This window comes from Diospyros lotus, chromosome 7 (assembly GCF_014633365.1).
Source record: "Diospyros lotus cultivar Yz01 chromosome 7, ASM1463336v1, whole genome shotgun sequence".
Taxonomy (NCBI): domain Eukaryota; kingdom Viridiplantae; phylum Streptophyta; class Magnoliopsida; order Ericales; family Ebenaceae; genus Diospyros; species Diospyros lotus.
The window spans coordinates 9080560-9102192 of NC_068344.1; the positions used below are offsets into that span (position 1 = coordinate 9080560).

At 32.2% G+C, this 21633-nt stretch overlaps 1 protein-coding gene across 1 annotated transcript; it reads left to right on the forward strand.

Moving 5' to 3' along the window:
* The first annotated feature begins 6950 nt into the window (after positions 1–6950).
* Positions 6951–8965, forward strand: LOC127805543 (uncharacterized). The gene is made up of 3 exons (XM_052342298.1): positions 6951–7483; positions 7588–8779; positions 8870–8965. The coding sequence occupies exons 1-3, from the start codon at positions 6951–6953 to the stop codon at positions 8963–8965; spliced, it is 1821 nt and encodes a 606-aa protein (XP_052198258.1).
* Positions 8966–21633: the final 12668 nt, after the last annotated feature.

The window sequence follows — 21633 nt, forward strand, 5'->3', positions numbered from 1 at the left end:
TTTTAGTTAAGTATACTTATATAATCGAGTAAAATTCATTTATAATTAAGTAAGTCAATTCTACATAGTACATAATCGATTACAAGTTAAAATGTATTCAAGTGAGTATTTAGAGGACGTAAGAAGATCCTCACTTAGACACTTCAATACTTAAATCAATAGATGGTAGATTGTTGAATAATTCACTGAGCACTTAATATCAGTAATAATGACTTCCTTAGGAGAGTAAGGGTCCTTCTCTATTTATAGAAATGATTTCCTAAAAGAGATAGGACCTCTTGTTGCTGTTGGATAAGAACTGTTATCAAATAACCCTTATTTGCTGAGAGATTTTTGAAGTGGACATTGGACGTAAAACTACAAGTTTCTTTCCCTTGAGACTAGTTGAGGGAGGTTTTTTAACGTTCCCAAGAGGCAATTTAGAGTGTCGACGGATGGAGGTCTCCCAGAGATTCCCCCTTGCCTTGGAGACCTTACTAGGTCCTTTAGCATGGCCTTTTGTCTCTTTTTATTTATATTTAATTTTCTTCCTTTACGTTATTTTATTTATTATTGTTGTTCAATATTTTAGATATTATGCACATCAATATGAAAAAAAAAAAAAAAGAACAATCACGTCAAAACCATATTAATTATAAAAAAACTAATATTTATTTCACTTTTAGAAATTTAACATCGTCATTTTTTTAAGACATAATTTTTTGAAAATACTTTATTTTAAAATGATATTTGTGTTAGCTAACAAAATTTCAAAGCACTATCAAACACAGAAAAAATATTAATTTGGTGGGTAAAATAGAACTTGAGAATGTAAATTCCAGTAGAACTGCCTTTTTTAGAAATATACAGTAAAGTAAATTAATGTAATGATATCATATGGCATGAACCCACCATTAAATAAGATTTACTACTTATTCCAAGATCCATTGCATATATTACAAATATCTCGCAATATCTCCAGTACTTAATGAGATTTACTAAATCTTTCAATATTATTTGGATATATTAACCCTCCATGGATTATTTTGAAGCATAAATCGCTTTCATTTTCTATTCAACCAAGTAAAACAACAAAAGCAATGGCCAACGTCGGAGATGTTTTTGCCATCATTCGGCAATTCTCTTTCTCAATTTTGTGTATGGTTCTGCTTTGCACTATGACTTCAGGTACAATTCATTTCAAACCAATGATTTTTAGGGTTCATTAATCTTTTTTTTTTTTCTTTTTGAAATGAATATGATCTAACTTCAATAACAAATCTATTTAATCAAATATATTTTTATATTTGGATGTATATCTATTGTTGAAGGACTGGCTGCGATCGGAACAGGAGCAATTGAAGCTGACCCTTGTGAGTTAATAGGGCTATGCATAAAATTTGAAGATTGTTACAAGACTTGCATTGAATATGGGTATCCACATGGAGGTAAATGCATAGGTTGGGGACCTAATTGTTGCTGTGCCTAAAATTGATCATCAATTTCTTTCTATCGTTCATCTCTAAAATAAAATCAACATTAATTGTTGTTTATCTTTCAAGTTTCATGACTATCTGTGTTGAAACTTTCCTTTGTTATTTCATTGATTTGAGATAAATTTGATTTTGTGTCTAGTCTTTTGTCTCTTGTGATTATTGAGAGGATTTTATAACCCAGATTTGATGATATTAGTAGAATTTTTGAGTGAATTTCGCTCTCGTGATTTTTACTCTTCACATTGAGAGAGTTTTCCACTTAAATTAATTGTCTCCTTTTTTTTTTTTTTGTAATTGCACTTGGTACTTGATTGGTTGTGTTGTTTACTCACAAGTTAGGGATTAGGTATATTGATCCCAACAAAATGGTATCAAAGCATTGATTTAGGTTTTCTATTTACTTGTGTTAAACTATGGAAACAAATACTAGTACATTACAAAAAAATTAATTTTTTACGGCGGCTTTGAAACCCGCCACAAAACATGGTATTTTTGCGATCGCCGAAAAATACGTTTTTTGCAGCAGTTTTTTTAACATTTTGTGGCGATTTTCTGCAAAATTCATTAAAATATTTAATTTTGCGACGGTTTTCAAAGAATCGCCGCTAAATTAAGAAAATAATTAAATAATTAAAAAATAAATTTAAATTTCGAGGCGATTTCTAAGAAACCGTCGCTAAATTTAAAAATAATTAAATAATTAAAATTCAAATAACATTTGCAACGGTTTTGAAAAATCGCCGTAAAATTTGTTAAAAAATTGAATTTAGCGACGATTTTTTAGAAACCGTCACTAAATTCAAAAATTAATTAAATAATTTTAAATTAAAATTAAATTAATATTTGTAGCGATTTTGAAAAATTGCCACAAAATTCATTAAAAAAATGAATTTAGAGGCAGTTTCTCAAAAAAGCCGCTATATTCAAAAAATAATTAAATAATTTAAAATTAAAATTAAATTAATATTTGTTGCAAAATTCATTAAAAGTTAAAAATTATTTAAGAGAATAATTAAAAATTTAATTCATAAAAAAATATAAAATCTTAAAAATAAATTTAAAATTTAATTTAAATTAATTACAAATTAATTAAAAAAATTAATTTAAAAAAAATAAAAAGAAATTTAACAAAATTTTCTTTTTTAAAAAATATATAAAATCTTCTTTTTATTTTTTAATCAATTAATTTGTTTAATTTAACTCAATTAATTTATTTTTAATTAATTTCTTTATTCTTTTAAAATATAATCAATTAATTACTTTTTTAATTTATATTAAAAAATATAAAATATAATTCTCAAAAATAGTGGTTGGTTTAGTATATAATTTATATGTGTGCATATATTACAAGGAGGTTTTGCAGATCAGACGGTTCGCACGCGCACACGCATAGGGGTGGTCCCGAGTTTCAAACTTGGTGAAGGGAAAGCTGGGAATTAATTTTCAGCTTCGTCACGTGGCGCGGGAACATGCACCCACCTAGCGTGCGCGTGAGCCCGCACCAGTGTGCGTGTGCGAGTAGGGCTAGGCCTGGGCGCGCTGCCCACGCTTGCGCGAGGTGCTAAAATTAAAAATTCAATTCTTTTGAAATTTTTTGCAGAGGTTCCGAAACCGCCACTAAATCACCTATTTTGCGACGGTTCTTAAACCGCTATAAAAAATATGACTTAGAGACGATTACTCCAGCGGTTGCTAAAAACCGTCGCTAAATGCCATTCTTTTTGTAGTGGTAGAATGATACAAATTATCATCTATGAAATGGTAAGATTGAGGATCTTCTCTATATGTAAAAGATTACTATTTACCTATGTTTGTTGAAGAGAAATCCACTAATAAATCTAATGCTAAATGGACTTTACTACATCGCCAAGTGTGAGGACTGATTAGGCAATGGGCGGATGATAATGTATTGAATCATGTTAGTAATAAGAATCATGCTTGTTCTTTGTAGTTGAAGCTAGAGCAATTGTATGCTTGGAAAACCAAAAATCATAAGTTGTTCTTGATCAAGAAGATGATTAGTTTGAAATATGAAGAAGGAACTCTAATGTCAGATCACTTGAATGTGTTTCAAGGATTGTTCAATCAGTTGTTTGGTATGGGAATCAAATTTGATGATGAGATTGTGCGCCTATGGCCTTTTAGTACGCTACCGGATTCTTGGGAGACATTTAAAATGTCACTTTCTAACTCCACTTCAAATGGTGTTATCTCCATAGTAAATAATAGTGTTCTGAATGAGGAAATGAGAAAAAAGTCACAGTTTGGTTCCTCACAATCTGATGTTTTGGTTACTGAGTCAAGGGGGAAGTTTGAATCGGGATTCGAAAATGAGTAAAAGTAAAAGCCAAGGAAAGTTAAACAAGTTTGCAAATGTAGAATGCTACCACTACCATAAAAAGTGGCACATTAAGAAGAGCTGTTGGTAGTTGAAGAGAGACAACAAAAATGAAAAAGAAAAGAATCAGGGAGATAATGATTAATGAGTTGCAGCCACTACTAAAGAGTTTCTCGTTGTTCTTGATGAAAATCTCATGAATCTTGCATGTTATGAGAACAATTGGGTCATTGATAGTGGAGCCTCTATTCATGCTACATTGAGGCGGGAATTCTTTGCTACATATATCTTAGGTAATTTTAGTTCCATTAAGATGGGTAACAATGGTATGGATAGTATTGTTGGCATGAGAAATGTTTGCTTAGAAACTAGTAATGGTACTAGACTTGTGCTTAAGGGTGTTAAGCATGTTTCAGATATTCATTTGAACTTAATTTTAGCTGGGAGACTTGATGATGAGGGTTTCTACAGTACATTAAGTGATGGTCAATGAAAGCTTACAAAACATTCCGTAGTTGTGGTTAAAGATAACAAATCTTTGTCTTTCTGGAGGCATTGTAAATGCAATGGAGAATGATGGTACTATTGAGTTATGGCACAAAAGGCTCGATCACATGAGTGAGAAAGGAATGCCTACGTTGTCCAAGAAAGAGCTCATTTTAGGAATCTCTAGTGTACACTTGAAAAAATGTGGAAAGAGCTCATTTTAGGAATCTCTAGTGTACACTTGAAAAAATGTGGTCATTGTTTGCCGGTGAAGAACATAGGGTCTCATTCAAATCGTTTTTTCTTACAAGAAAGCCAAAAACACTTGATTTGATACACTCCGATATGTGTGGTTAAATAAAGACAATGTCTCTTGGTGGTTCATCTTATTTTGTCACATTTATTGATTATCACTAAAGGAATGTGTGTGCTTACACTATGAAAAGTAAAGATTAGGTATTGAGTATTTTTAAGCAATTCCAAGTATTGGTTGAGAGACAGACAGGGAAGAAGTTGAAGTTTATTCGAATCAACAATGGAGTTAGTAAAGTTGAGATAAGTTTGATTATGTGTTTGGTCTCTTGCCTCTTGTGATTCTTGAAAGGATTTTGCAACCCATATTTGGTGATATTAGCGAAATTTTTAGATAGACTTCAATCCCGTAATTTTTTACTCCTCACATTGAGAGGGGTTTTTCACATAAATTGGTTGTCTTCTTTATTTTTGTAATTGCATTTGGTACTTAGCTGGTTGCTTTGTTTCCTCACAGATTTTCACAAATTAGGGATTGGGTATATTGATCCCAACACTTTCCAAACAAACGGACTAAATTTTCCTCACCCTTTGTTTATTAGAGTAGAGGATTTCGTCAATGAAATATGTTATCACACATGTTTCCCAGCAATTAGGAGGCTCGCTAACTCACAGATATATAAATTTTCTTGGTGTTAACTTTTATCACATTAGTAACAATGAGAGCTCATGAGTTGGAGACTTGGTTAAGGAGGGTCAAGATTGTAATATTGTTCTCTAAAGATGTCCTACATTAGGGAAATTCTATTTACAACCATCAATTTTGCTCTCCGTAACCTATTTTTAATATTCCTAAAAAATCCTCACATAAAATCTCATATTTACCCTTAATAAATGCTGTATGTTCAACCACTCAGCATTTACTCTTTCAAGCGCGCGTGTACGCAATTTCTCACCCACCGTCGCTACAGCCACTTTATTCACTATATCACCATATCTGAACACTTTTACTCACCCACACCGCGCAGCCATTGTTATTCAACATACAACAAGCATTACAGAACAACTATTACTCACTCAACACGAAAGATTGCTAAGCACAGTTCAGCTCGTGATAGGCAAGTTAAGTATGGAAGATTATCATAAACAAATGTTTACAGAGTTTTACAAAGAAGATAATAACTATTCATGTTCTGGTGAGAAAGAAGATGATGAAATACATGAGGTATTTGAAAATTTGTTGTATTTCTAAATTTATTTATAAGCAAGAGTTGGGAAACTCTGAAGGATACCCCAAATCCTTCGGGGGAATCAATGTGCCGCGAATCCTTCGATTCGGGGACTCCTTGAGTATCCGAACCGAAGGATTCGGGAACTCGATGATGCCCCGAATCCTTCGGTTCGGGGGAGTCAAGTAACCCCGAATCTAATGATTCGGATATTTCATTACTTTAAATTATTTATGTTTTTTATTTACATAATTTTTATTTTTTGTTCATATTTCATTAGTCAGCTGTTGAACCGTTTACCAACAATCAGCTATCATACATTATTAAACTTTCATTTAGTTATTATGTGAACAATGTTTTTAAATTATTTATGTTTTCTATTTACATAATTTTTTTTCATTTCAACAGTCATTTGATGCTATTGAACCATTTACTACTAATGAGGTATCATACATTTTTATTAAACTTTTATTTCATTATTATTTGAACAATATTTGAATTCTATTTTTTTATTAGTTGTTTAGCAGTAAAGAAGAACTTATTGGATGGGTTAGACAAGTTGGAAAAGAAAATGAAATTGTTATCGTGATAAAGGGTTCTGAATGTGGAGGTCCCGGAAGGCCATTTAGAGTTCGTTTTGCTTGCGAAAGAGGTGGAAAATATAGACCATCAAAAAAGATAGAAGAATCAAGGGAAGAATTAAAACGTAAGTGTACGGGTTCAAAGAAATGTGATTGTCCATTTCAATTAGTTGGCCTCAAAGTTTTAGACGAAAAATGGAAGTTGAAGATTACATGTGGATTTCACAATCATGCACCATCAACTCAACTTGAGGGTCATTCATATGCAGTGCGGCTTACAGAAGAAGAGAAAAAAATATTGAATACAATGTCTAATAATCTTGTGAAGCCTAGAAATATTTTGATGGCTATAAAGGCACAGGACCATAGAAACGTAACTATTATCAAAACTATATATAATGCACGTCAAAGATATAGACTTATAGAGAAAGGTGGTCGATCACAAATGCAACAGTTGATGAAGAAATTAGGAGAATGTAATTATGTGGAATGACATAGATGTGAGAGATCAACAGATTGTATTACAGATTTATTTTGGGCTCATCCGATGGCTATAGAGTTATTAAAGGTATTCCCCCATGTTTTAATAATGGATTGTACATACAAAACTAATAGGTACAAATATCCACTGCTTCAGATTGTTGGTGTAACATCCACTGAATTGACTTTTCCTGTTGCATTTGCATTCATGGATCATGAATACAAGGATAACTATACATGGGCAATGGAAAGATTACAGAGTTTGATGGGATCTAATATATTTTCGAGAGTAGTTGTTACGGACAGAGAATTAGCATTGATAAATGCAATACATAAAGTGTTTCCAAATGCTACCACTTTATTGTGCAGGTGGCATATATCAAAAAATGTACTCGCTAATTGTAAGAAGTTCTTCGATAGAAAAGAGACATGGGAGAAGTTTATATTAGGTTGGCAGCTTGTTATTTTTGCCTCAACTGAGAATGAATATGAACGTCGGCTTCATGACTTAACAGTTGAGTATCATATATATGACAATGCACTTGATTATGTGAGAAATGCATGGTTGAATAATTATAAGGAAAAGTTTGTTGCAACGTGGACAAATAAGATAATGCATTTTAGGAATGTTACTACTAACAGGTACTATTTATAAAACTCAGATCTTATATATCTTTACTTATTATTTATATTATAATATACTAAAAAATTACGATATCTGATATATCAATATGATTTTGTTCAAGGGCTGAGAGTGCGTATGCAAAGCTGAAAAGACATCTTGGATCATCTCAAGGTGATTTTGAGTCATCATGGACAATCATCAACTCTCTTATTGAGTTACAGCATACTGAGATCAAAGGATCATTTGAGAAGAGCTTAACATTGGTGCAACATAATTTCAAACCAGAAATTTTCAGAGAATTACGAGGTATTATCTCTAGAAATGCAATGAATATGGTCTTAAAGGAAACACAGATAGCTCAGAAAATTGGGGTGGATAAGATTTCATGTGGATGTGTGATAAGAAGTACACATGGTTTGCCTTGTGCACATGAAATTGCAGAGTTCATCATTCAAGGACGACCAATTCCCTTATCAGTTGTGCATTCTCATTGGAGAAAGTTACATTTGATGCAGACTACTTGTGATGAAGATATCTCATCTCTACTGATGATTGAGCCAGAGATAGATACCATATATAAGAAGTTTCAATTAGAATCAGAGGCAGGTAAATTGGTATTGAAACGAAAGTTGAGAGAATTAGTTGATCCTGCTACAACTTCATTGATGGCGCAAAGTGTTAAAGTTAAAACAAAAGGTAAGCCATCCTCAAAGAAAAAATATCACTTTGATAGTTCTACCAAGCGTGATCCATCTTATTTTGAAATAGTACAGTCTTCTCATGATAATACAACCCCAGTAATACAAAGTTCAAGTAAGATAGGGAAGGAATGTAAACATTCAAAATCTCGTGTGAATGTGAAATATAGATTGCGAGGTTATGATGATTCTTTTCCACCAAACGTACAATATTTCATACACAATATTGCGAATGTAGATTCTGATGGACATTGTGGGTTTCGTGCCATTGCGGCATTTCTTGGCATGAGTGAGCAAAATTGGGGAGATATTCGTCTTAACCTGATTGAAGAGTTACATGTTTTTCGTGCTGAGTATTCACAATTATATGGATCTAATATGCGTGTAGATGAGTTAATGCATGCACTCTCTTGCTTTGAGTCTGTTGCACCTCCCCAACACTGGATGACATTACCTGACATGGGACATTTGATCGCTTCAAAGTATAATGTGGTCTTGATCCATTTGTCTAGACTTCAATGTCTTACCTATCTTCTGCTGAGATCAGTACCTCCCCCATCACTACAACACAGAATTATTAGTATTGGTTTTGTGAATGATTGTCATTTTGTTCAGGTATTCTTATTTGTTATTATGTTGTGTATTTGGATTATTATATAGTTATTAGATTGTTATTAATAATACATGTTATTATTATTTTTCAAGTGTTTCTTAAACCAAACTCGCCAATACCTCCTGTTGCACTCAAGTGGCATAGATATCGAGCTGATAGTGCACGAGAATGGGAAACACCATATATAGCTAGAATTGAAGCATTTTTGTCTATGATTGACAAAAATGTGGCAACTAAAGATATTATTGATTTAAGTGATGGTTGACAAAAATATGAATGTAATGTTATTGATTTAAGTGATGGATAAGAAAATTGTGTGGTAATTTGTTTATCAAGTTTTATTTTTATAAAATTATAATTGTATTAGTTATAGTTATTATTGTGTATTAAATATGCGATGTTTTTATAAAATGTGATTTGTATGCAAGTACCATTGATATCTTTAAGTTGCTTTAATTTAGGTTTTTAATATTTTATTTATATTTCTTTAATTTTAATATTTTAATTTTAGTTTGTTAAGTTTTTTTTAAAGTTATATCAAAATTAATATTTGTTTAGTTATAATTTTTTTTCCAATTGCTTTAATTTAGTCTATTTAATTTTTTTGAAATTACATCAAAATTTATATTCATTTTGTTTTAATTTCTTTTCCTGTTGAAATTAAATTAAAACTCTCCCGAACTTCAATATTCGGGGGGAGTCGATATATCCGAATCCTGTGATTCGGGAACCTGCAACATTCCCGAACCTCTAAGTTCGGGGTCATCCTTAATCACCGAATCTAGAGATTCGGGAGGATTTGTAAATTTCGAACTCGAGGGTTCGGGAAAATTCTCAATCACCGAACTCATAAATTCGAAAGTATTTGAAAATCTCGAAGTTAAGGATTCTGGGTCATCCCCAATCACAGAAGTGAGAGATTCTGGAATTTGAGTGATTCCCGAAGGCTGCACGTCGATACCTCTGCCAACATTTGTAAGTATATTAAATTTATATTTTTTAAGTTACATTATATTAAATTTATATTTCTTTACTTTTAATTTGTTTAGTTCATTTAATTTTAGTAATTTTAAAAGTTAAATCAACATTTATATTTATAATTTTTTTTAGTTGTTTTAATTTGAGTTTTCTTAAATTTTTTTAAAAGTTACATCAAAATTCATATTTTCTTTTGTTTTTTTGTCTTCAACCGCTTAAAATTTAATTTGTTTAGTTAAATATAAAAGAGAAAGAAAAATTAAATAAAATTACATTAAATTAAAACTAACAATAAAATATTATTACAAATCACTTAAATAACTTGATCCATTTTAGAAATACAGCCAATAAAAGTACTAATAAAAATAATTAATTGATTCAATGTTCCATCCTACTCGTGCTTGAATTAGACGTACTCATCATGCTTGAATTAGTATTGCTCATCTTGATTGGGGGGTTGAGAAGTATGAGATGTGGAGGGTCCGGCAGCATCACACGGGGGCGATGGATTGAAGCTTGTAGAAGATGATAGAATACGGTTTACGTGGATACACGTCTCTCTCCATGCATCTGAGGATACGGGTTCAACACTTGACATGGTAAGATTGAGAGCACGTAATGCAACATCATTACGCTGGAAAAAAAAAATATATCAATGTTTTTGATTTAAATAAACTATATTCAATAATAACTTAAACATAAACTTAAAATCTTACTGCTTCAGCAAGACTAAGTAGATCTTGGCCACCTCTATCGAACCCTGATCTACGTTCAGGATTTTGTATCAATGCATGAGTAATAGATCCATACCACGGTAAGTATTCATATGTAAAGTGCCACGGAAATTCACAAGGTCTACCGCGTCGATGTGGTGGTAATAAATGAATATCCCACCGATTCCAACTATCGTCAATAAATGCATAAATTACTCGATATGATGTCGTACCTGCACCCCGCTTAGCTTCAATAGGTGATAATGGAGGTGGAGGAATAGTTTGTACATACCCAAACTGTCGTAATACCCTCTCAGGAAGGTATGGTTCGATAATACTTCCACATTTCAAACAACCCGAGAAAAATGTAATCTCTGGTAATGGGTGATGTGTACGAGCCCTCCAATACGGCATCCAAATTACTTGCAAGTGTTTTTTTAATGTAAACATTAATTTTAGAATATATTAATTAATTTATAAAATCATAACACGAAAATAAAATATCTCGTCTGGTGATAAACCATCAATCTGCTCCCTCATAGATTGTAAAGTATCATTATCACGAACAAGTAACCAACGAAGAGCCCGTGGTTGTTCATCACTATATAACAAATTGTATTTATTTCTACTAAATTGAAAATGTTCATATACCTATGCATGTAAATTTCTTATAAATAATTATTAATATATGTTAAATATATGTACATACATAACATAGAGTTATGAAATTAAAATAATTACCTCAAGTAAAGTAAGATATCCACTGATGCTCTTCACCTCTCGTCTACTCGCAATGCCAAGCTGTCTATATAAATATGCTAGGCATGCAGCTCCCCATGCATAACTACCAATCATACTCAAATCATCCAACAATGTAAAATAGGCCACTGGAATTAATGTATCGCTCTTATCTACAAATAAGCTACAGCCTAATAAAAATAACAGATATGCTCTACTAACATGTTGGATTTCTTCGTTGGAAACTGAATCTGGTACATGCATGAATGTTTTTCTTAACCAATCTAACTTTACAAATGGTCCTCTATTTTCTGCTATCTGTTGGGCTACTATATCTATTGAAATCCCAAGTAAACTAGATAATAAATCACGAGCTTCGTTACCACTCAAATGATAAGGGATAGATACGGGCCTTCTAGTGACTGGAATCTTCAAAATAGATGACACATCATATAATGTTATACTCAGCTCTCCAAATGGTAAATGAAATGTATTCGTCTCTGGCTGCCATCTTTCTGTAAATGCTGACACAATGGTAGGATTTATAAAACGATACGTGCAATCTATCAAAGGTGATAAACTAGAGGCCATAACGATATCACGAATGCGTTGATTATTTAATGGCCATTCGGGAATTTTTAATCCATGACTTCTACATTTTAATACACCTCTTTCCTGTTAAAATAAAAAAATATAATAAAAAAATACTTAATTATTTCAATTATAATAATAACATTGGTGTAACAAAAAAATAATATAAATTACCTCTCCTGACCATATTGCAAATGCAACGTGATTTTTAAAGCTTTTCAGAATGGATGGATCCTCGGGGCCTCCAGGTAATGGTCCAACAGAAATATCATCGTGATCGGATGGTTGCTCTTACTGACTAGCCTCAGTAGCATCAGCAGCAATGACAACAGATGGTGAGGCATGTGGCTCTGAAAAAGATGGATCTACTGCTTCTGATACATCTAGTGGCTCACTAGTACCCTCTACTCTTCTTTTTCTCCTCGATGCAGTGGGACGTTGTCGAGAGGAAGAAGGAAGAGCTCGTTCTTCTTCATTTCTTCTGCCACGTACCATATCTATACAATATAACACACAAATTATTAATATTTTTCTAAAACACAAGATTAATTAAAAAAATTAATTAGGCAAGTTTGGGTTACCCAAACAATAGGTTCGGGGGAACTCGCACCCCCCCGAACATCGTTGTTCGGGGGAAAATTTTTCCCCCGACAAACCCAGTTCGGGGGAAATTTTTTCCCCCGAACACTGAGATTCGAGGGTTCCCCCGAATCTCAAGGTTCGGGTTCGAGGGAACCCATCCCTCGAACGCCCAAGTCTGCCGAATCAAAATGAACAATAAACAATATGAATCAAAATGTTTACCTATTTATGCAATCTGGGGGACTCCAACAGGCTGGATGAGGCAAACAAAGTAGGCGAGGCTAAGTCGGTGGCACTGTCACAGAAGACGAAGAAGAAGAAGAAGAAGAAGAAGAAGAAGGAGGAGGAGGAGGAGAAGAATAGGGTTTGATGCGCGTGGGTGTAGTTTTTGAGGGTTGAGTGTGTGGAGGGTATATTTGGCATGTAAATGGTTGCAAAAAGGAATAAGTGTGGTTGCAAATAGTAAAATTAAATATTTTAGTTAGAATGGTTACAAAGAGCAAATTCTATGGTTGCAAATAGAATTACCCCCTACATTATCCAGACTCTTTCCTATTATTGAATATAGAGAGCTCATGCCCTTCCAAGTTGATGTACCCTAGAAAAAAACATAAACATAAAAATGAGAGTTATATGATAAAACTAATAAAAATGTGGTTGGTCTGTGTAGTGGTTGTGGTTGTGCTTGCAGCTTTCATGTCCGCCTTCTCCATTGCTCCCCCAATGCATTGTTTCCCACTCCAGTTGCTTTGGTAGGAAGGGGTTTGGCGAAGAAAATATAAAAATATGCAAATTCCTATAAATAATTAATAAAAAATAAAATCAAATAGTAATATAAAATAATTATAGATTACAAAACATCGATTTGCCCATTTCTTTGTGAGGTTATGCTCACTCCACTACAATTTATCTCCTTCGGCAACGTTTGTTAAAATGAATAAGATAATATTATATCAAGATAAGGTTGAAATGTTTTCCGAACTAAGATATGAAATGGTCAAGATTAAATTAAAAGTATTTCAAGATTTTTATCAAACTGTTTGTTAAATTTTTTGGAATATACTAGAGGACACAAGCGTCATTTTTCTTATTTGTTTGAACCAATATATACTTATCTTAAGAGGAAAAGAAATAGGTATATCTTGGAAAACCTAGATAAGAAGTCACGTAACTTTTTTTCTAAGGGTTACCGGATAAGTTTAACAAATATATTGGAAATGACAAAATGTTAGAATGTTTTCCTTATATTATCTTTTCATGTCTATATCTTAGTTAACAAATACTATCTTAATAGGGCTTCCAATAAATCTATCGAGTTAACACCATATGAGATATGATATGAGAAATGACTTAGTTTTAAGCATGTTGAGATTTGGGTTGCCCTGCTTTTGTGAAAAAGCTTAAGATGGATAAATTGGAGTCATGATCACATAAAGGTAGATTTGTGAGGTATCCTAAAAATTGGTTAGGGTACTACTACTTTTGCAATTATCAAAGAGTATTGATCAGTAGAGATAACATATTCCTAGAAAAATGAGTTTATTCAGGAAGGTGGTGTCCAACCTAGTCAAGAAACTGATCTAGAACTAGTAGAACCTAATAATATCATCCCACAAGAATCTCGTAAATCAGGTAGAGTATCTCGTCCTCCATAATGCTCGTGGCTATTCATGAAGGTGGTTTGCAGATGCCCAACGAGAGACTGATGGAGGTTGGACTAAGGCACATCGGTAGCAATTGGTAGCAACATCTTCGTCTCATAAAGGTAACAGTTACCGCATTCCATATTTGGTGGTTGGTATATATACTGCATGTGGTTTAGTTTCCTATTTCCACTGTGCTTGTATGTGTTTAAATATTTTGAAAATCAACCTAACCACCCACATGATACGATAAGTGTTGGCGCCAACTTTCAATCCACCCTCGGCTAGTCCATCAAACCCAGTTGAGGATACAGCTTTCTTAAGTCCATTCCTGCTAGACAAGTGGACAGAAATGGAGAAGTGGCAGCAAGAACTTATAGGCAGGATGCAAAACATGGATAAAAGACTTGCAAGGGTGGAACAAAGTCAAAAGCATGTTCTTGCAAGACTGGGTTTTAACCAAGACAAGAGCTCAAGAGGCTCCACATCCTGTTACCATCAATTCAGAAGAAGAAGAGAGTCAGCCATGATGAAGATGAAGAGATGTCTTCAAAGGAGTCTAGAACAGTAGATATCAGATCTAGGACTTATTGTTGATGTATGCTTAATCTGATTTATAGTCCTAAGAACTCATTATTACCTTTGGGATGTACTGAAATTATCACTTTCTATTTGTTTAAATTCTACTCTCTTTTATCTTTACATCCGTGTTCACTTTATGATTCTAACAAATAAGGAAAGAAATGGAAAATAAAATCCTGAAAGATATATGTATAAAAATGGGAGAATATTGTTTCTAAAAGGAGAAATATATCTATAATATATTCTTATTTTAATTCTTAATAAAATATATGTTAATAATCAATAGCAAAAGGGATGAAATCTAAAGATAACAAACTTAATAGGCAATTAAAGAGTAAGAAATAAAAAGAGTGAAAGAAAACAATCAATCGAGTAAGCTAAATATTACTTGACTAACACTAGAATTATACGTGAGTAATCAAGGTTATCACTCGACTAACCATTTTTAGTTGCTCAAGTCATTTTTAACCATTTTTTGTGAGCCTTATATATTATTATTTGAGGGTCTTCTTTGTTGTGAACTCATCCTTCAATTTCTCTTTCAACAAAGTAAGTGTAAGGGTTATTGTCTGATACCATGAAAATGCATGCAAGGTTGTTGCTTTGTCCATAAAAGGAAAGGTTCTAACTCAATTCATAAAAGTTGAGGTTTCAACTTAAGTTTAAAAAATTGAGGTTCCAACTTAAGTTTTAAAAATTGAGGTTCTAGCTGAGTCTATAAAATCTGTGTAAAGATTATAGTTGAATCTGTAAAAGATACACTGTTAGTAAGTTATTTTAAATTCTTGGTAAAAAACTAAAATAATGGATGTATGTAGGAGGTTAATCGAACCACTATAAATGATATGTTCTTTGTTTGCCTTTTGTTTCTTTATGTTTCGATTTTCACATTTTGTTCATCTTCAATTCATGTTTTACGCATTGTCTTTAAAATCATACAAGCATAAAAGTTTTCACTTCTAGGATGGATTTTGTTGCTAAAGGTGTCAAACAGTGTTTATCCTTATTCACAGTAAAAGTTTACAAAGGTATATATGAAAGTATTCAAAACAGTTTCAATGCATAAAATTCAAAATAAGTTAAAACTTTTTGAAATACCCAATTCAACTCTTCTCTTGAGTATACACTCCTACTGATTCTTACAGTAAAGTCAATGGAAGATCCAGTAACGTAAAGCCTTTCTAATGCCAAAAAAAAAAGGGCCTCAATTCCTCCACTACCTCAAGTGTTGATTTTATGTGATTCAAAATATTTTCTCAATTTTATGTTGATTTATTAAATCTAATTGCATGCTGATTTATTAAATCTAATTGCATGCTGATTATATGAAATTGTTGAGCTGCATTTGTTATTCATTTTATATTGAATTTAAATGTTATTATCATTCTATTGAAATGTTTATGAGTTATATGTGCGCTGCTGAGTTTTATGGGCCGAGCTCATATTTTCGTGTTGCTTTTTTTGTTGCTGGACAAACCCATTTGTTGGTCCATGTTGACATTGCTATAAAAGGGCAATCCGATGCCCTAATCTCTAGAATGTTCTGATATTTCTCTCGTGCTCTCTCTTTCTGAAACCCTAATCGGCGATTATTAAAGCGAGACACATCCTGTGAATCCTTCTATCCTGTTTTGATCAGATCGATTTTCTATGGTAAGATTGGTTGGTAAGTATTTGTATTACTTAATCTCTGTATTGTTTTAAATGCTTGAGGCGTGAGAGATTGGTTGGCTGATAGAACAGATCCTTAGCCTTGATCGCGAAATCAGTATAGAACAGATCTACTCTTGTTCTTGTTTTTTATTTCTGTTTTAGTTGTATTTTGCAGTACTGTTTTTACTTCCGTTTGATGATCTTGTAATCGATTGTAAACTTGAGATCTAGTGGATTGACTAGAGGCGGAACCTATGTCGTGAGTAGAATCTATTGATCTGAACACGTATATCGATGTGTCTTTATTTGTGTGTGTGAGTTGTGGTTTGGAACTTTTTCGATTTCTGTTTTATGCACTTGATCTGTGTTTGTCGAGATAATAGGTTGGTTTAAAACCTACATCAAGCTTAATTATTTTTTTCTATTTTGTGATCCTTGATCCCACTTAGATCACTAGATGTTTTAGCATAACCAAGTAACTGGCCCTTGTATCTTGCTTAACAACTCTTAATGAACCACAGGCTTACAACATGACATTTTTTATGTTCCATCACCCCATCAAAACTTACGATATACATTTAGAGTGTGTTTGATTGCACATATTTTTCATAGAAAATATGTAATTATTACACATTTTCTATGGAAATCAATCAAACACTCTTAATTTTTCTATGGAAAAATAAGTATGGTACAATCATTTAAACCTTATTTCCATTAAATTCATTTTTCAAGGGGGTGAGATGGTTTTTGTTTTCTAGGCAATATTAGCTAAAATTAAATTCTAAGTAATGCAATCAAACACACATTTAGTTCAATGTTTTTTCAACTTTAACAAACCACTAGTCTTACTTTAAAATTCCTTATATATCTCAAATTATTTCTCTTTAAGTCTCAATTTCACTTAAAATAGACCCTTAATTAAATTCCCCCACAATTAATAAGTTGGGTTATTTTCTCTGTAGGTCCATATCACATTCTTGAGCTTCTTCAAGATCTCTCTGTCTCCCAAAACCTTCTCAAGGTCTCCTTGCCCTAAACCGAGCCCCTTTTGGAATTTGATTATACCTTGACCTCATCTTGAGTTCCTTATCATCATTTTATTTTTTGCATGTGACTCTTTAGGATCCAAGGTGATCGTTGTGGCTAATTTGATACTTTTCCAACTTATAGATCATTCACTTTCCATTGTAAGTGCGGGTGTTGGGATTTACGGTTACTATACGATAAATTCCTTAGTGATGAGATAAGCAGTTGAAATTTGAATTTGATTCCAAGTTCAAATTTTTCCACATTTGAATTTTAATATAATAATGGGATAAGTGATTGTAATTTCTACACGTTTGAATTTTAAAAAGATATATATATACATATCTATATCTATATATATAGAGATAAAACAAAAAGAAAAACACAGTACTCAAAATTAATTTCTGTTCACTCATATACTATCTCTTGCATCGTCATTCTGAGCTTTGACAAAAGAAAGTTTTTATAATTTTCGTCTATAGAGGTTGTTAAACAAATTAGTGATTCAATTGCTCCGCTACTACTCAGGTATATTTACATACCGTATGCAATTTTTATTAAAGTTCTATAGCGGGTTTAGGAATTTTAGCTTTTATAAGGAAGTATTAGCTTGGTTTCATTTACTGACTTGTCCAAAAATTTGAAGAGAGGATGGGGCATGACATTACACCTCTCTCAGAGCCGGCCCAACGAGTTTAGGGGTCTTAGGCCAAAAAATTTGTCGAGGTCTTTTTAAAGTATTAATTTATTTTTATAAAAAAAATAAATAATACACCTTTTTCTAAAAAAAATTCATCATTTTACTAAATTAAAGAAAGAAAAAAAGTTAAAGTTCAATCAACTACAAAATATAATAATCTTTTAATGATAATGAATTTTTAACTAAAATATAATATTTCAGAAAAAAAATTAAACAATCTACTATAATAAACAAAGAAAAACAAAACTAACAACGTTTAGAATCCTGAAACTTACTAATTTAAGTGATAACGTTTAAAATCAAGAATAGGGAACTGAACCCAAAGTTTAAATTATATATTATATTTTAATTCTTTTAATAAAATATTTATTATTAAAAATAAAATATTCATATATTACTTATAACTTTTTGATTTTAGGGGCCTCTTACTGTGAGGGGCCTTAGGCAGCCGCCTCTCTCGCTTAACGGACGGGCCGGCTCTGACCTCTCTTAGTAGGCATAGCATGTTTTGTATTTACTTGTTGAGCAATTACTAGCAGTGAGTCATCTCTTTCCCCTGAATATTTTAAGAGATAACCAGCTCTCCAGTTGAAGTGCCATTTAGGTAGGATTATTCAGTTCTTCCTGCTACCGTTCTGTATCTGTTAATCTTGACATGCTCAGAGACATGCATACTGATGTATATATGCTGTTTTTGTTTATAGGATGTTGATCATATTTTGGTCTAATTATCAGTTTCTAGACTTGAAATACTATTGTCATAGTTTATACTCTATTTACTGTTTAATTTTGCATGGAAGGAGGTTCGCCTTCACATGTTATACAGAGTCATTGTGGTCTTGTTGACCTAGAGGGGTGTATTATCATATATTGTCTTACCCTAAGGCATATTCTTATTATTGATATCCTATTTGTAGGAATTATCCATATCACTATTACAATACACTAGTTATTGTATAGCTTGTCTTGCCTTAAAGGGGTGAAGGGTATCTATTTATATATTTGTCTTTTTGTATTTATTTCCATCCTTTAATATATCGATCATATGTGATACATATATATTTTTTATTTTCTTGCACATGCGGAGAGCAAAAGTTTAGTTTACCCGAATTAATCAAATCGAACTGATCGAACTAATTTTTTTCTTGCATGTTGGTTCAGTTTGATTTTTTTCTTGCATCGATTCGGTTCGGTTAATTTATCTCAACAGTTTAATTTTTGGTTTTTTATTTGGGTTTTTTGGTCGGAATAACCAAACTAACTGAACCAACCAAACTTTAAAACAACATTATTTTTTTGCGTTTCTACCTATTAATTCGGTTTAAAATAACATCGGTCTATCGGTTAATTCGATTTTTTTCAATTTTTTTTTTGTCTTTTTTCGGTCTAATCGATTTAGCTCGGTTTATACGGTTTGGTATTAATTTTTACAATGAATGATTAGTTCGATTTTTAGACTTAATTGGTTGATTCGGTTCAATTTTACTCATCAATTTAGTTTAATCAATTAATAAATTTCGATCGATTTAATAATCAAACTGACCGTTAGTGGGGTGTTCAACATTGCCATTTGGATCAGTAGTAGTCACCTACCCCTAATTTTTGGGTTACGACATAGTGATATTAGAGTTTAAAAAGCATGTTTTGATACTAAAATTTTATATTGTCTATTATTTTATTTTATTTTTAATTAACGTACTATCACAAGTACCCCATCGCTAAGCCACACGATTCCACTATCTCCTTTATATCATATCTCTCCCTCATTTGTCTTGTCACACATGTCCCACCAAGTATGTTCTTAGTCAGGCTCTGATCATGGCGTGACTCACGGCCTATCATAAATTGAATTTGTGCTAAGGCTAATAATAGACTATTGTTTTGCATCTCTGTATTTTTTTTTTATTCACCTACAATGTCTAAATTTCAAAGATCGATGTCATTCTCTTCTGATGCGCCCCTTTAAGTAAATTTAGATGTGGACACAGTCTATATATACTCAGAATTAGACACTTTAGCAATCCGTGTGAAATTTGTATTCTAACCTTATTGAAACCTTCTAACTAAATAATGTCTTCTAACAACCATTCTGCCTTTAAAATTATCACATTAATTCAAATCTTAATATTTTATATAAAATTTTAAATACTTTATTACAAGATTATGTCCGTGGGCGGGCTGCATCTCTATATTTGTCTTTCATAAAGTCGATTGGGATCCTTTTTACCATGCGTTCAGTCTGTATCTGCCTTTGATAAAACCTCTCAATGTACCTTCTTGCTATCCATTTACCTTTTTTTCAAACATGCCATGCATTTACTTTGACTATTAGGTACACTATGCCCCTAAGGCCAGACCAGTGTAGTGCTTGAGAGTGCATTCAATTTTCACTAGCTGGTAATTACGAGAGCAATAATAGACAATGCATAATCTCTGCTCCATGTCCATAAGGTGTTTAAATCTTGAAAAAAAAGGACCAAAAAAAATACGACCAAACACATATCCATATGCATATACATAAATAGATACGTACATATACAATTATATATATAGTTAATTTTTGAAAAATATTACATGCAAATCAACAATAACAAATTCTATAAAAATAAATATTTATATCAAAACATACTGACATTATTTCTACTATTTTTGTTCCATTCTATTACTAACCCTCTCTATGTTCAAAATCATATGGTAGGATTAGGTTGCACTAAAATATAAATGAAAATTAAATATAATATGAAATGAAAATGAAAAATGATATTTAAAAAAAATAGTAAATGAAAATGCAAATGCATAATAAAAAAATATAAAAACCTTTCTGTGAATATAATTTTTAATATAGAAAATTATAAAATATTTATTTATTTTAAAAATAAACATAAATTCCATAATCCATTCAAACAATTATGAAAATAAATTTTAGAAAAAATAAAAATTTTGACGTCATCGCGAGTGAAAACGTGTTTTTGATATTTTTTAAAATTACAAAATAATCTTGAAATATTTCTAGAATTGCAAAAATAGCCCAATTTTTTTTTTTTTTTTTTTTGAATATTTTTCAATGTCTCAATATAAGAAACAGAAACTTTCAAACGACAACCTAGAGGTGTTTTAATGCATCATAGTGGTAGGGAACCCATTAAATACAACCAAAAACAAATAACAATCATCTAAATATTCCTTCACTCACAAGATTTTCTAAATATTCCAAGATTCACAAGATTTTCTAAAGATTCCAGGATTCACTGCATTAAAAGCGGGTGGCAGTACAACTCTGTACAAACCTTCGGTAGGCCATTCTCGAGAGAACTTGTATTGGAACCCAAATGGCCATTGTCAAAGGCATTTATGCCAACATCCGACCTTTATTCCTAATAATTCTGTGCATGGTTCTGCGTTCGACTTCCAATTCAGGTAAAATTCATACCAAACCCATAATTTTAGGATAAATGGGCTTAATTTTGATAGTATATATCTTTCTAGGGGGTACAGTTAGTGATAAAGATTTGTGATTGGTACTGAAAGGACAAATGCAGCCGGCTAAGGTAGGAGCAATTGGGAGTCCTCCCTGTGCGTTGATAGGGGATTGCATGGAAACTCCAGAGTGTAACAAAACTTGCATTGAAAGAGGGTATGGTCCTGGGAGA